General features: G+C 35.6%; 1 protein-coding gene across 2 annotated transcripts; it reads right to left on the bottom strand.

Annotated features, from left to right (window-relative positions):
• LOC127858786 (uncharacterized) lies at positions 1 to 15,783 on the bottom strand. Of its 2 annotated transcripts, none has more exons than XM_052396069.1 (6): positions 15,649 to 15,783; positions 5,755 to 5,933; positions 5,227 to 5,356; positions 4,481 to 4,663; positions 3,938 to 4,105; positions 1 to 3,315 (listed from the first exon to the last, which is right to left on the bottom strand). In XM_052396069.1, the coding sequence occupies exons 2-6, from the start codon at positions 5,890 to 5,892 to the stop codon at positions 2,405 to 2,407; spliced, it is 1,530 nt and encodes a 509-aa protein (XP_052252029.1). In that variant the 5' UTR covers positions 5,893 to 5,933; positions 15,649 to 15,783; the 3' UTR covers positions 1 to 2,404. The 2 variants fall into 2 exon arrangements, with proteins under 2 accessions (XP_052252029.1, XP_052252028.1); XM_052396068.1 differs by lacking the exon at positions 15,649 to 15,783 and adding an exon at positions 11,548 to 11,968.
• Positions 15,784 to 18,305: the final 2,522 nt, after the last annotated feature.

Below are 18,305 nucleotides of genomic sequence, written 5' to 3'. Positions count from 1 at the left end.
TGAAATTAAAAATGGAATTTAATGTTAAAAACAACACAGTTAAGACAGCATATAACTGAACTATATAGCAATAAACACGCAGTTTATGTAGATTTAAAAAGCAATAAGTGAATGATTATATACCAACATTGTTTGAATTATTACTAATAAGTACAAATAAGGTAATCAAACAAATATCCATACTATACACACATTGCACTTTCAAGTTAAAGTAAGTTGTTATATTGCTTCTTAATTTTGAAGATTGATACCTGATAAAAAAGTGTAAGCCATTTTTTGAGGAATGCTAAAAAAACAATGGAAAGATTTCATGCCGTACACTTTGATAAGAATTTTGTTTGTTTCATATATCTGAAAAGAAGTGCAGTACTTTTCACTACTTCTGTCAAAAAAAATGTTTATGGAAATAAAACAAAACACTTTTACCTTTTTAATTAATTTTGATTTTTATATTTTCTAGTTTATCAAAAACATCTAGAACATTTAAACAAAATACAGCTCTGGTAATTTCACTGTTGGATGTGTCTGTCCATTTGACAGTATCACGTGAAACACTCATTTAAGAGCCCTACACAGTAGGGATCTAAGGACCAGGTTTTGGTATGACCGTTCAGGGGCGGTAACCTTGTTTTAACATATTGTTTATGTTCGTTATGGACTTGTGTGTCTAGTCTAGTTTGTCCTGCGTCTTACTATTGGGTAATATGCCACTTTTCACACACACATTACTTCGTGGTGATGATACAGTTGTTTTTAAACTGATACAACTAAGGTTTGATTTAATTGTTAATATTTATGGAAATATGCAATTATTCAGTCTTCTTTTTTAACAGTTAATTGCATATATACCGATATTTCGCCGGTATAAATATGCATTAATGGACACTTTTACAATTGATATATAAATTTACAACGGGTAGTCCATTTGTCTTGTTGGTGGTTCATTATTATTCAATATTGTCAAATAAAGTTTAAGATGATAAAGACATTTTATGGCGTTTTGTAAAATGGAATCATAGAAAAGTATTATATGCATAATTAATCTGAGCCACATAATTAAATATTAGCTAAACAGACTGCTGTCGAGTTTAAATATATGATTAAATGTATATTTGAAATATTGACATAAGAAACGAATGTAACTAACAATGTCATTGAATAAACAAACGGTTGCTCATTAAAAAGCGTCATGCAAAAACAACAGTAGAAAAGTAGAAAACACGGCTTCAACGGGTGAAATTAATACAGAATAATACAGCAAGATATGCGTCGCTCTAAACAAGCGTTTACAACGTGCACAGTCTATATAAAGAATTCGAAAAGAGAACAATTCTGTTGAAAAAAAGTAAAAGTATAAAACTGCAATACCATGATTCTTAGTGCAGGGCTGTATTATTATCGCCATGAACAGAACATCTTACACAAGTTTTAGCAAGATATTGGTATCATTTGAGAAGATATAAAACGTTCACAAGACTTAATATTTCATACAGGTACAATGTATCCCTCCGAACCGGTGAAGGAATTGATGGTGATGATGATGATGATGATGATGATGATGATGATGATGATGATGATGATGATGATGATGATGATGATGATGATGACGACAGGTACAAATGGAAATTACAATAGCAATCGATATCTCACACTCAATTTAAATATACGATGCAGTTAAAAAAATGTTCTAAGGTATGCAATAATAAATGCAATATATATCTATTGAATCTTTATGAAGCTTCAAATTGACATGGGCGTATACTTGCATATGTAACTGTGCACATTTGTTTCTCAAACAACTAAACGTGCTTTAAGCCGTTGAAACTTAACCTAACTTAACATTAAACGTTTGCTGCACGTAATATTATTGACAATGTTCATCCATCTGACAAAGTGTATATATTTGTTATTTATGACGTTCTGCAATAATAGCATTATTGGAAAAAGATTTAACGAGTGGTTTCCCTCACTAATTCTGTATATACTCAACAATTTAGAAGAAAACGAGTGTGTCACTCAATTGCTGAGCTGATAACATAATGTGCCATTAAAATAAAAATAAGATAAAACAATATCAACTATCTCACTAGTTTATAAGCACATTTCAAACGAACATTTGGTATGAAATTAATAAGTTCAATATGATTATACAAATTATAAAGACACATAAAAAATTTCGTATTATTTTTCTTTATGAAGAGTGTGTTACATAACTGCATTTTTCGTCTATAATGATGAAAGAAGTTGCACCACTTATGGTTAAATACTATAATACATGTGTATTACAAACGTAAGCAGTGTATTATTTTACGTAAAAACTGCGTTTAAAACATTGGAAGCCCAAGTGCCTTTATGAAGATTTAGGTTTTTCCAAAAGACACAAACGACTTACAGCCGCTGTTATCTACCTTGGCAAATGACCTTCTTTGGAGAACTTTAATATTCTCACCGCTTCCAGCCCATTCATACCAAACTCTTTTTCAAAATTTTCTTTGGACAGGGCGACCAACAGCGAACCATCAATAAGATTATCTCGGAACTTGGGCTCATATTTATCAAGATGCAGCACTTTAAGGTAACCACATACATCGTTAATAGACAGTTTGATAACATCAAGGTTGTCGTTGACCGTTGGTAACGGTTTACGAACCTCGTCTGGCTTTTTTGGTGAATCCAAAGTGTTGCTTAGCTGATCGGATTTTGATGAGCGTTCCTGCTTAAGTTCACTTGCTTCTTTGAGTTCCGGTTGGAAAGGGCGAATGGACTTGCGGGGAAGGTCATTCGAGTAGATGTGTTTGACGGTAAGACTCGGAATCTGTGAAGGAGGCCTTGGTTGGCGCGCGGGAAGCTTCGGACTGCCTTGCATCTCTAGAATCTGCGGAGGTGGCCTTGGGGGCTTGATCGCGACAGGTGGGGGAACCTTTGTGTTTGTGTCGTTAAGCGGACTGTAGTTCAATTTTTGGAAAGAATGATTTTCTGGTCCTATTGATTGTAGGCTTCCATGTGTTGACTTAACCGCCTGTGAAATTAGGGAAGTCGAACCCTGAGCTTGTGTTCGACGGAAGTAAAACGGCGACAATGATGGCCTGTGAGTTTCTGTCTTGGCATTGTGAATCGCGGACTCGCGTTCCACTCCGATTGTATCGTACGTGTTGTCTCCATGCTGGTTCACGTCGGTCAGTTGGTAGTTTGGGTTATCTACGGCGTTCCCACGGCGATGTTGAAACACCGAGATTATGTTAGAGTATGTCTGTGGTTCAACAAAGGAGTAAATGGCGTCAGAATGAACCGCTGACGGGTCGTATTGGGCAATTCCTAAAAATAAATAAAACACGTGTTTTGCTGTTAATCATAACTATATGACTGACGAAAACATATAATATCCGTCTACCATAATATGCTGAATTGTCATTATTCATGGACAAGACTTGTGATTGTACTACTCTCATGACAAGACAATGCAACCGATGTTTCAATGTTTCTACTTAATGTTACCGAAATTTGTGTTTGTGCATCTTATAACTTTATTCCATAACGTATGTATTGAGTAGCGACATTCTTGATTATTTATTCAAGTTACCTTCAAATAAAACGGGCATTTTTATTTACTCTTATAATAACACCTCGTTTTTCTTGTCATAATCTGGACTTGTCAATGACTTCTTAAACTTCATATAAACTGTTTGCTTTTCCCGTCCAGTTTAAATTCCTTAGTAGCATGTTTGAGGTCTAAATTGTCCAAGGTCAGTCTGTTTGACGATGTTTGTTATTGTCATCTCATGAAATAGCACAAACAACGATCAATCCTTACTGAAGTTTTACCTTAATTTAAACTGATGCCCTGCTAAATATTGTTTACGTTTGTTTTTCCTGAAATCCATGTCGTGAATGTTTAAGAATTACTTTCCTTTAAATATTTACAATAGTTTTCTCATACCTTGGTTTCCGTACTCTTTGTCGTATTTCAGATAGGAACTAAAGCGCTCCAATTCCTCAAGGTAACCCCGCCATTTCTGGGGAGGCGTGTTCTTTAGGCCAATTACGCGCGCCATGCGAAGTTTAGACAGGTACAGGGGCACGTTCACCACGTCTGGTCCCATGACGCCTGAAAGAAATAAACAGAAAGTCTTCAATATGTTTCGTAACACCACATAGTTTCTTATACATGAACGAACAAAGTATCGAATTCTGCTCGGTTAGGGCCCAAAGATTTATATCATGAGGTCGTCAATCAAACTGTTTTATTCTACCAATTGTCTGAAAAATTGGATTTATGCTGAGATCAAATATTAAGTATAGTTTACTATTGTAATTTACTTTGGGACATAATTTGAATATATGTGGTGGTACCATATACATATGCAAGACGATTTGTAAAAAGTGACCATTTTTTGAGGAGGATCTCTGAACCTTTTAAACGAGAGTTTTAAACGTGATATAAAACCTTTCGTCTAAAAGAATGATATTACTAAAGGCTTACCGTCGACAATGAAGTTTCCCAGCAAGTACATTTCATCAAAAGCTTTCTGAAGCTGCAATTTCGGGATGTGGTTGGTGCTGATGTTCTGGCCGCCCACGCTGATGGTTCTGTCCCTGGGGAACTCCACGACACATGGCAGGCTCTGATGTTCGATGACCTCCTTTATGGTTTTTTCTTTGCTCACTAAAAGTTGAGGTTATATTCAATACGTTTAACTAGTTTTACTACTAAGTTGGAAAGTAATGTTGAAGTATGTTGGATGTGTTAAGCGCCGTGACATTATTTATATGCACTTTTTCTATGTTGAAATGATTTTTTCCATAACAGATGCAGAGGAGGCTATTGTGTGTCTTAGATAGTATTGTATATCGTGCACAATGAAGAACGTATTTAAAACATGTGTTAACGTCAATGCCTTGGTGCGTTTATATTATTTAAAAACGGTATACATGAGAGTCTAAGAACATAATTTAATAATCACTTTTTATAAAGTTTGGCGTTTTGCAGTTTGTATTTTCAAAGTGTTTCCTATACTAGGCTTGTAATGAATTGATTAATATAAATCCATACAAAGTTTTAAGGTGGATACTGTCTTATCAAATAAATAAAAACACACTCCTTGTTATCTAATAAAATAATCAAAGCATAAAATATTCAAATTTCAATACCCTGTTATATGTTTGGGACATTTTTGGGATAGGTATGTTATCGGAAACCCGCTTTAGTAAACGCCCTCCAGAACATACATTTGTGTTTTTTGACGAAACAGACTTTCTCAGGGTATGTAAACGGGATGCTGATCAGTTTAGAGTGATCTCCCATGTCGGCCCTGGCGACCACGCGACGTTGCTTAGATACCGTCTGGATGCGAATAATCTGTAATTCATAGACAAATTAAATGTTAAAAAGGCTTTTAGAATATTTTTTATCATTCCTACGCCAGATTTAAATTATTTGTTATGTTAAGTGTTTTTTTATGAGGTCAAGATCTATACACGAGTGTTACGTGATTGATTTATCCTATCTACATTGTTACTTTTGGCATACTTTCAACCCTATTTAGCCCCCAAAGTAAATGTACTTTGATTATTTAAATGCGGAGACTCAGACATAATTCGTGTTTTTGTCTGTCAGTGTCTGAGGCATTATTGTTATATTTTAAGTTGTTCAATTAGATCTGGTAGAGTGTTTACTTTGGACTCCATAAAATTGGTTCAACCCAAAAATGCGTTGCATTTAATTAAAATCAGCTCACAACTGTTACTAGAACTCACCATTTCTCTATCGAACGTGTCTTCCACGATGTCTCCAAAGAATCCTTGACTTATCATGATCACTTGAGGCAGTTCCTTACCAAAGCGCTCGTAGAACTCGGGCACGCTGTAGTCGTTCTTCTCTACGTCGAAATCCATCGTCTTTACTAGTCGCTTGGGCTCATGCACACCGCTTTTACCTGTAGCGACACAGATATGCGGTATGGAAAGCATTTATTTATTTCCATTTCTTCTCTGTAGCCGTACAACATGCTCCGAATTTACGTGGGATTTAGTTTCATGATTATAACATGTCAAAACGTCTAACCATAATGTTCACTCTTTCAACTTAATTTAAAGACAACATTTAAAAATACATACGATGCAATTGAACATACTAATGTTCTATTACCGAATAAGTATATCAAAATAAAATTGATCTACAAGTCATGCTCTTGGTTCTAACACTATTTTTTAAAAGAAAAAACATGTGTTCCTATCGTTGTAATATTCGTCTTTTATACTTAAAAAATGTACTAAGAATGTTTGTATTGGTTGTTCAATGTTATACAACGAGTATGTTTCAAATATGACAACTGCAAGAGTATGTACGATAAATTATACAGTGGAAACCCTCTAAACCGGATGCTCTCTATACCGGAATCCTTTCTAAACTGGACATATTGTCCGGTCCCATTTTTTTCCCTATAAAACCGTGCTTAAAATATCTCCTCAAGACCAGACTCCCCTCAAATCCGAATACCTGTCATTCTTTGGATCAACATTGGGTCATTCCATACATAAGTGTACCTCTCTTAACCGGTCAGGACCGGTTTTTGCACATCAGACCTAGAGTCAATAACTTGTGAATAGCGGATTAAAGACGTGTGAAATTAAAAAAGATGGTAGAAAAGTTTGCAAATTGTAAAAATCGCAAAACAATTTACAGAGACTTGGCTTGTGATGTACCTAAATAACGATCAATAGAAGTGATAATACTGATTATAATTACTGATAACAAACCTAGCGTTCTTTAGTGTGACACTAAAATGTATGTACGTGCTCAGGAAATGATCAACAAGGTGGAGAAGACTATCATGCGTGGTAGATGTTTGAAACAAAAAATTGACATGTTTTTCAGTCTGAAGTCACCTAACACATGCACATAACATTTTTTTTTGTTTTTCAGGGTGCACTGTTTGATCTATGTTGTGACTGATATTGCTTTCGAATCAACATATTAAGTGATATATGTTGTTCTTATGTGATGCAATATGAATTAATTTTATATAAATAAACTATTAAAATTTGGGAAATTGTGTGTTTTTTCAACATAAGGCTATGTCATTGATCCTCTGAAAGTAAAAAAGTCAATTTCCCCTCTAAACCGGAATCTTCTCTAAACCGGAATTTCCTCTCAGTCCCGGTGAGGTCCGGTTTAGAGGGGTTCCACTGTATATGGCTCCGGTAAACATTAATTTCATTTCTTTCACATGTTCCCATTTCTCTTTGAAATCTCCATTTGGAAAACAATCATTAAGTTTACAGAAGCAGCAATGTACATTATTGAATGACGTTAATAGACCGTGCTCGACTTAATATCAGATTTCATCGATAATAACTTCCTTGTTCCCACTTAGTTTTTGCAAAATATGATTATGAAAGTCCAAGCTGATGTTCCATTTTAGTTTATATATAAGCATACCTTAGGTAGGCAAAACATGCTTCAACAGGTTTAAACGAGTTGATTGTTTCAAATTAGACCTTGAACTAATTGTGATAATTGCATTTTGTCAATATGAGTAAGCATGGATCTGTACCATATGGACAAACAAACGTGCATGGGGCATTGAAGCTTTAATATCGGTACTGAAACAAAACACATAAACATATTATCAATGTTCATTTATTCAACTAATTTATCTTTGGTATTGATTGAAATGTTGTGCTGCTTCTTTTTTCCCTCATTTCGACTTTTTCTACACATTAAAAAATGACGCTTACGCTTAAATGTTCTGTTACACTTTTTGCATTCATTATCTTAATGATATTTTCCATTTTGATGAGATAACATTCTTTGGAGACACTTTGTCAAATACGCTGTAAAAGGAATGTTATATTTTACTACTTTATATTAAGATGAATTGTTCTGCCTTGACATGTAAACGCAGTGCATTTAAAACATTCATTTATATCAACCCAAGCTTCATCAGAAGCGATTGCACGCAAAACTACATGATCTTAATTTTACATAATACATCATCATTTTTAGCTCATCTATTTTTTGAAAAAAAAATTATGAGCTATTGTCATCACGTTGGCGTCGGCGTCGTCGTCGGCGTCGGCGTCTGCGTCGGCGTCGGCGTCCGGTTAAGTTTTGCGTTTAGGTCCACTTTTCTCAGAAAGTATCAATGCTATTGCATTCAAACTTGGTACACTTACTTACTATCATGAGGGGACTGGACAGGCAAAGTTAGATAACTCTGGCGTGCATTTTGACTGAATTATGTGCCCTTTTTATACTTAGAAAATTGACAATTTTGGTTAAGTTTTGCGTTTAGGTCCACTTTTTTCAGAAAGTATCAATGCTATTGCATTCAAACTTGGTACACTTACTTACTATCATGAGGGGACTGGGCAGGCAAAGTTAGATAACTCTGGCATGCATTTTGACAGAATTATGTGCCCTTTTTATACTTAGAAAATTGAAAATTTTGGTTAAGTTTTGTGTTTAGGTCCATTTTATTCCTTAAGTATCAAAGCTATTGCTTTCATACTTGAAACACTTACTAACTATCATAATGGGACTGTGCAGGCAAAGTAATGTAACTCTGACTGGCATTTTGACAGAATTATGTGCCCTTTTTATACTTAGAAAATTGAAAATTTGGTTATGTTTTGTGTTTAGGTCCACTTTATTCCTACAGTATCAAAGCTATTGCTTTCATACTTGCAACCATTATTAACTATCGTAAGGGGACTGTGCAGGCAAAGTTATGTAACTCTGACTGGCATTTGGACGGAATTATGGGCCCTTTATACTTAGAAAATTGAAAGTTTGGTTAAGTTTTGTGTTTTGGTCCACTTTACCCCTAAAGTATTATAGATATTGCTTTCATACTTGGAACACTCGCAAACTATCATAAGGGTACTGTAAAAGGACAAGTTGCATAACTCTGGATGTCATTTTTACGGAATTATGGCCTTTTTTTGACTTAGTAACTTTGAATATATGGTTAAATTTTGTGTTTCGATCCACTTTACTTCTTAAGTATCAAGGCTATTGCTTTCAAACTTCAAATACTTTCATGCTATCATGAGGTTACTGTACCTGGCAAGTTGAATTTTACCTTGACCTTTGAATGACCTTGATTCTCAAGGTCAAATTATTAAATTTTGCTAAAATTGCCATAACTTCTTTGTTTATGATTAGATTTGATTGATACTTTGACAAAACTACTCTTACCTGACATACCATAATAGACTCCACCCAAACCATCGCCCGTGCCCCCCCCCTCACCCCCCATTTTTTTAACGGTTAAAAAACTAAACTATTTATTTTGATTATTTTATGTTTGAAATACCGTCCAACCATCGCACCCAAGAAACACCCCCCCCACCCCCCTCCCCCCACCCCCCACCCGAATCCCCCCCCCTAAATTTTTTTTTTTTTTTTTTTTAAGATCATCTCACAAATTACCACCACACCCTCACACTATACCCCCCCCCCCACCTCACCCCCCCCCTCAATTTATGTTTTTTGAAACGGTTACAAAACACAAATATTTATTTTTATTATTTTATGTTTGAAATACCGTCCAACCATCGCACCCAAGAATCCCCACCCCCCCACCCACCCCCCACCCCACCCCCCCCACCCACCCCCCACCCCCCCCCCACCCACCCCCCACCCCCCCCCCCCGATTTTTTTTCCTTTTTTTCGCATTTTTGGAAGATAATGTAATAAATGTCCACACCCCCACACAATGCACCCCTCTTCTATCCACCCCTCCCTCCTTTGTGATTGAAAATGAGAGTCCCTTCACCTTTAAAAAGAAAATAGATGAGCGGTCTGCACCCGCAAGGCGGTGCTCTTGTTCATCATCATCATTCCCTTGACTGGTCTGCCCGTTAATGGGCAATGATGAACGACAACACCGATACCTCCACCAGTCAGGTCTGTTTTGGGCATCCATGGTGAAGGACATACACTCTTTCATATTGTCTATACAGCTTTTCTTCTTACGGCCCTACTCTAGTGTGCTCTAGAGCACAGTCTTTAAAAAAGATTAATGCCTGGTGAAGTGCCAAAATTAAGCCAGCTATCGTCTTTTGACGGTCGCCACGAGGGGTTATTGTGGGCCAACAAGTGCTGCTATAATTTTCCAGACGTACTTGTTGGTCTTTTTGTCTATGTAAGAGATGCGGAGAAGTATTCGGAGGCACTTGTGTTCGAAGGCTTGCATTCAGCGTTCTGTCCAAGTCTCGCAGCTGTACAGTATGAGAGAGACTACGAGGGCCTTGTGGGGAAGCGGATGGAGCTGCTTGTCCAAAACCGCTAAGATAGGCAATTACTGCGGGCTTGCGCCACGGCAATTCTCATTCGGACTTCAGCAGTACTGCTACAGTCTTTTGACAGGGTTGCTCCCAAGCTGGTCAATTCTTCCAACTTCTTGCCGTTCATGGCGACGTCTGCACTGTTTCTGTTGGTGCTTTTCACCGTGATCCTTGCTGACCTCCACACCGCAAGTTTTTGCTCTTTTGAAGAGTGTGTTGTTGAGGTCTTGGTGGTTGCTGCTGCTGCCACCCATTAGTTCAATCTTATCCGAAAATATCAAGTTGGAGATCGGCCTGCCATCCGATGGAGATTGAGGTGTGGTGTTTTTATAGAGTATTCTTAATTGTATTCTCAAGGAAAAGATTAAACAAGACGGGGGAAAGTAGACATCCCTGACGGACGACAGTGATATCCTGACAAAGTCACAGATCTGTCCACTCCTTATGCAATTTATTTTTCCTTTCAGATCTTCTGACATAGTGCTGTGATGGTTGCAGTCGTTGCCTCCCCCCCCCCCGTGCTGTATCCGCTCGGAAGGGACGATGTCCATTCCCGGAGATTTTCCTCTTTTTAGACTACGCACTTCCCCCCTCCACATCTGCCTCAACCTACATTTACTATGTTCGAACTTTCAACCGCTTCTAGTCTGGGATCATTCTGAAGTCTGATTGAAGCGGTTTGTTATAGAGGTCGCTGTAGTAGTTTGTCCATCTATGGAGGACTGCGGCACTGTCGTTCATGAGGTTCTCGTCAGCGTCTGCTATAACACTGACTTTGGGCTGAATGTTTGTCAAATTGCATACATACAGCCGCATTTGTGAAAATATATTACCTAGGCAAAAAAATTTCATGGTTACTGGTCCTGAAATCTCTCTTTCAGACGATATCTTTAAAAAAGGTTGATTGTAATTCTTTATTCGACCCCCAAAACCAGCGAAAAATTAGATTATTCTTAGTGCAGCGACAGTTATAAGAGGTGGTAAATACACAGATGCAGAGGAAACTGTACATTTAGCCATTGACACACCAGCTGAGAAAAAAAGCTGAATATGAAGAAACGATTTGTTATGGTGGATTAATACATTAAGTGACATGTCAATGGAGGATCCACATAATCCTTTAACTAGGTATTTTAATAAGCTGCTAAATATCAGTCAAAGCATATTTCCTATCCAATGGAAACATAATGCACTATGTGAAATCATTGAAACATATACTTAAAATAAATAGAAAAAAATAGTTTAAGGTGTTCTTACCTGGTTTTGTTACCGGTTTAGGAAACATAACGTTAATGATACCGCGATGTGACATTATAATACTCTTCAAAGATATGTCAGACTTTGCAGGCGTCTCCATATTCACGTTTTGGAGAAAACTGATTTTGCAACAGTATTAACCGTGTCTTGTTACGTCGCATAACTCACACGCACATAACAATGCTTACTTAAACCACTCGATGAATAAAAACAGGTTTACATACAAATCCTGTTAAGTAAGTTACTATTGATTGGTTATTGATTCGTATATCGATTGGCAAACTTGTTGTGTGCAAAGCACAGAATCACTAGAATAACTTGACACTAATCGAGTTTTTTATTTGTACTTCCGGCTCCACAAATTTCACTACACACCGGCCTTTAATACCGCTAGTTCATTGCTTATCTGCATGCATACAGATTAATGCCTACTTCCAATAACAGTTTGTAATTTATTTTATTTGCACTGTACTGTATATTCAAATATTTGAACGTGATCATTCCGATAAAGCTGCATAGTGCACGTTCGGACCCTATTTAAGCATACTTCTTAAAACAAACACTTCTTGAGAACCCTTCCTCATTTAACTTAACTTAAAACATATGTTTTGTAAAAATATATTACTTAAATGCCATGCGTCATGTTGCGTTTTAAACGATCAATTGAATAACTCCACGCATCAATTTACATATTTTGTACACGAATGCTACACTTGTTATAATTTCTTTTCATGCATACCATTTATGATTAGGCTGAAGAAAAATAATTGTTAGATTCTCATAACCGCTTTCCCATATCAACTACCGTGCAGATATTGGTTTATAAAATATAGGCAATAAAACAAGAACGCAACGCATCAATTAAAATATGGTACACTATTTGACTTGCTCAATTATGCAGCTTAGTGGTTGTCTCTTGCAAGGGACATTCACATAAGACGTTAAACAAACGCTTATTATACACCTCGTTAAAAAAACGTTACGAGTGAAATATGAAATTTACTGTTCGTTTAGAAATAGAAGGGACATCACTGGATTCAAATGAAACTCTGTCTGTCTGTCTGTCTGTCTGCCCGCCCGCCCGTCCGTCCGTCCGTCCGTTCGTCCGTCCGTCTGTCTGTTTATGTATTTTGTTTACAATCGCCATAAACAATAATAAAATGACCCTTGTTCATTACGTGACTTACTGATTTTGAATAAAACTATAAGTAAAATAACAAATCCAAATCAATAAGGTTAACATATTTTACATTTGGTATTTAGGTATATACATAGCCTCTACACTATTTTTTAAATAATGCCCCTGGGTTAAACACTAACCAATTTGTTTTTGTCACGCTGTTATTCAGACTTATATAGCAAATTAAATCTTAAAGTAAAAAGCCAAAAAGGTCACATATATAAATATAAATATATATATATATATATATATATATATATATATATATATATATATATATATATATATATATATATATATATATATATATATAATATATATATATATTGTGTCCATCGCAGTTTGGGATTACACATATTATGTTTAAATAACTATTTTCTACGACAATTATTTGACACTAATCGAAGTGAGGGTATACACAAGCAATCAGGCGGTGACTAGGGCCTGTCGAATTCGGTTTGCGTGCTTGGCACATTTACATGAACAGTAAATTCAATCATCACCGAGAACCACGACAACACGTAACTCTCCTTGGTTTTCTCAAATGAACAACAATGTTCGGCACATTACACCATTGCATATATTGCCTACACGGTCATTAAATAGTTGATTCAATCTGTAATGATCGAAACGATAGGTTCAAGACTAAGACCATGATTTTAGCTTGAGTTTGATTAGGGTTACTGTAATATTTCTCCGAATACGTGCCTATCGGAGGCGCATGTATGCTATTTTACGCTAAACAACTGACCTCCTTCAGTGAAAGCTTTCTCCGGGAACATGCCTTCTATAATGGCACGGTTGGACGAGTTTCAGACCTTACCTGCCGGATCCTTGTGTTGGCTGTAAGCCATATTTATGTCAACTTTCTTTGTTATTTTTGTCTAATTACCAGTATCCGCTGTATGTGAATTATCTTTCAAAATCACATGCTGATCCTTTACGTAAATGTGATTCGCGTAATAAGGTGTCTATGCTTCTTGACTGGTTTTTTGCAACTTCTTTCAAGTTACATTTAAAGTGAGGGGAGTAGGTTTAGGTTAAACAACCAGTTCTTAATTTCGCTTTAAGTTCTTTTTTTTATTGTTTGTCTCAATATTGACCAGTGATGACTCATAAATTTATAATAATTCTTTATATATCACAATCTGACTAGCATTCGATTTTCCTTCTTTATTTAATCCTCTTCGTCAGAAATATCTATGTCTAGAAAATGAAAGTTACAACTTTCCTGTTGTTCGAAAGCATTTAAATATAATCCACGAACTTAACTCTGCAAATATAACTTCATTCGAACATATCTTATAGGATGTAGAAAAATAACATTATTTACAAAATGTAAGACGGCAAATAATATCAAACACCTATGCATTTGCAACGCATTTGACTGCGTTATTTTGATATATGGTGTATATTGAGATATCTTCCGTCTTAAGATCTATCCACAGCTCCCAGCAACACCACACGACTTCCTTCTTGTTGTTACCATGCTGTTTAAAGTAGCTACCATCAAAATGCATTGAAACGACTATTTATAACAATACATTGGAAATAATTTAATGTGCATTATGTTTCTTTTGAAATTAGCAAAAACCGATTAGTATTCACCAAAAGTGTCTTTTGAGAAGCAAATCATGGCTTAATACTGTCTACCCGTCAAGGCGGTCACGGCTGATCGTGATATTTCTCTGTAGTTTCATCAATATATACTATGTTTTAATCTTTTGATATGATAACTTTCGCTAAGATCTTTTTACGATGTTATTCTAACTTGAACCAAAATCTAATATCTAAAACAGATAACATTTTAGACGATCCTTTTATAGTAAATTTTGATAGAAACACACGCGTCCAACAAAACCTTATTCGCGCCGTATGCATACGGTTGTTGTTGCCATGTTTTGTGAACGATTATATCGACGGTGTCAACGATTTTAGCAAATACTGTAGCGGAAATATATCACAGATACAGATTCTTTAATATCGACTCCAATAATGATTAAAAGGAAAATAGAGCGCTTAAGAACAGCGCTTTATTGCTAGATATCGACCATGATTACCACGATGCGGACGTACTATTATACGGTATGTGTCGCGCTAAGTTGCATCGCAATACGATATGCAAACTACCCGCCAAATATAAAACATAATTATTCAATAAATACAGCAGGTGATTTATACTAGCAGCATATAGATCGTTTTTGTTTTGCAAGAATAACTTGTATTGAAAGTTCCCCATGGACGGCTGATATTTCAACAAATTAATCAGTTAGTTACTTCTTCCACTTCCAATGCATACATGTATAAACCACTTTAAACAATAAGTCGAAGAAAATGTTATTTCAAAAATCCATCGCAATATTGGATACGCGTCAAATGCGATAGGAGGCTTAAATCACCATCCAAATGGCGTTGAAAACCTGCGAAACTAAATAGCATTTATCGTTTAATTAAGAGAGAGGAATAAGTTTTCCGCAAACATGTAACACTTTACCGCATGACTAATTAGTTCAGTGCTTATTCCGTAATATGCTTGCTAGTTGCAGTTGTCACAATAATTATCGTGAAAAAAACAACAAGTCGCGGTCCAACAAAAATAATCATATACTTGAAAGTTACAGAATCCCGACAGCGAAGCGGGACTGACGTGTTCAGTGAATAGTCGAAGGTTTAATGCAAGCACACCGTATTCTGCACAACAAGTGTTATTCGTTTAAAAAAAGATGCAGCATATTTATGTTTAATGAGTCATATCAATTGTCGATTTTGAATACACAAGCAACATGATCTCCTATTTTTAAACCCTGAGCCGTATTTTTAAATACAAAGCCTAGTTTACACAAATAAACAATGCTGTATAAACCTGTATACTTGAACTGAAAACCAATAAAGAAAAAAATAGATTAACTAAATTATCTTACCTTCCACACTCGTCCGTTGTCACTCTTCCTAACATGTGCAAGTTTGCGTAACAAGGAAGTTAAGAAGATATCTTACAAAGTAAACCATAATATCAGATGTAAGGACAGTTCATTTGACTGTTTATACCGTAATTAGTATATTTCGCTGTGTCTATGTTACGTTCAACAATATCATAACGTTAAATGTTCGTTGCATATTGCGACAAACAAATGTTGCAGCTTCATTGCGTTGATGGTATTTTAATATGGTTTAGGGCAATATGACTTTGTAGATAATACTGGTGGCGGTATTTTTGGCCTGATGATTGATGTTGGTTTAATAACTTTGTCATACGATTTTTCAAAAGATGGTCCCAAGTTGTTTTTGTTTTCATGAACATCAAAAGACTGTCGTATAAACATTTATAGTTGTGCTAACTACCAATCATCGTGTTTTGTTTTGTTTTGCGTATTTCTATCCTCAATGATTCTGCATTTGTGTTTTAATTTAATTGATGGTCAACTCTGAACCATTACACCAGAAGTCTGAAGAAATAAAAGCTTGCAGCAGTTAACTTTGTACTGGTTGTGTTTAAAGTTTATTAAATACCAGTGACGTGTGCCCTTTTGTCTCTATAATACAGTCAATAAATACAACACAATCCGAACGGACGTATAATTATTATACGTTTTTTAGTAAGACTGATAAATGTTGAATATGGAACAAGTCGGGATTAAGGCGCAGGCAATAGCGGTCATTTCATGAGCTTATATGACTACATGAATGTTACCCATAGTTAAATATTAAAATGTTTAAAGTATTAAATGTGAATAATGCAAATTATAAACCCGTAATCGTAGCATAGAACTTCCTCATTTTGCCGTGCATCGTAATATAACTTGTGATGATTATTGCACATAAGTTTATCTCCGGTTGTTTATCGCGAACGATGAATGCAAGTATTCTTGTATGCCATTAATTAAAAAAACACGAATATCTTATCACGGTATTTGACTTTAAAGGGGCCTTTTCACAGATTTTGGTATTTTTGTAACTTATTCATTAAATGCTTTATATCGATAAATGTAAACATTGGATCGTAAAAGCTCCAGTAAATAATCAAGAATAAAATTAAAAAAAGGAAAAGAACATTGCCCGGACCAGGTTTCGAACCAGTGACCCCTGGAGTCCTGCCAGAGTCCTGAAGTAAAAACGCTTTAGCCTACTGAGCTATTCCGCCGGCTACACGTATTTGATGTATTTTATACCTTATATAAGCAATCTTCGTAGTTTCACAAAATTTAACGACAAAAACAGAACTCTCCAAATTATTCAATCGTTTCGCGTTGCAACGCTTTATAATTTTTAGGTTTTAAAATCGTCAAAAGATGCATATAATGGCTATATTAGACCATGGTAAATGTTCAGTATTACTGTTTCCTCACAAATATCATAACTAAAACGAAAATTTGCGAATCTGAAACAACTTTTTTCAATTTTGTCAATTTACCAAAGCGTGAAAAGATCCCTTTAAAGCCTCGCAATGATGCATCAACACACATGCATGATTAAGATGAGATATGAGGATACGTGCGTGTAAAACTGTATGAATTTAAGCCCAAATGTGCAAGCGATACCTTAACTAGAGAATATTTATTCTGATCTCGTATCAGTATTAGTGAAGAGTTATCCGAAATGGCCATTCTGAATGCATAACTTATGTCTGACTAGAAATTACTTAAGTGCGTTTTAGTTGGTTTATAACTCACATAAATATTATTAGTATTATTCTCTCTACCTAACGGGTAATTTAATGTTAAACTCGGTTTTATAAAAAAAAACGACACTATGCCCTGATGTGTAAGATAATACAATAATTCACATCATAGCATCACGATTAAAATAAACAGGCCACACTTTACCAATAAACGAGGATATATTTCTATTCAATTGCATTCTATCTAATTGGACCAGAGAAACGCAGCTGTGTTTTTTTTATAGTAACGATGTACAAGAACAAGTGTTTTTGTAAGGATTTCACAATTTGTACGCCATATGGTATTTGGCGTGAGTGGATGCCTGACGGTTTATCTACCAATATACATATCGAAGGCCATAAATCATTCCGAACCATTTATGCTCTTTTATCAAGATGGCGGATAACCATTATTTAGACATCTTCAAATTTATTATGCAGAAAATAAACCCACTTCACAAAGTATCCACAAAAGAGACTCCCTTTGTGTCATTGAAACAATCATTGCCTTTAATACGATGATTGGCGTTTAATTCTTCCGGGTTTGAACAATTGATACGCGAGGTCAAGGTGTTTTCATATTACTTTAAACGGAGTTTTAAAGCCAGAGGTAAATAGTTGCTTGTAAAAAAAGTGTTACGCTTCGAATAAACATATGTAGTGAACAATAAATTTGTGCTTTATGGTTAAGTTATTAAACTGTATTTAATTACATTTGTACTTGTCAATAAGCGCTGATCTTTATATATTAGAACCTGCACACACATGTGTATTTTCGTTGGTTAATATATTTGAAAGTACATTTAGTTCCAGAATTTAAAAAGAAAAAAAATAGTTTCCAATATCAAGAACATAAACCGAGTCATTGCATGGATCCGAATCAAAAGCCGTTCATATACATGCCACTTCAAGCGCTCGGCC

This window comes from Dreissena polymorpha, chromosome 14 (assembly GCF_020536995.1).
Source record: "Dreissena polymorpha isolate Duluth1 chromosome 14, UMN_Dpol_1.0, whole genome shotgun sequence".
Classification (NCBI taxonomy): domain Eukaryota; kingdom Metazoa; phylum Mollusca; class Bivalvia; order Myida; family Dreissenidae; genus Dreissena; species Dreissena polymorpha.
This window is presented reverse-complemented; position numbering and strand designations above follow the sequence as displayed.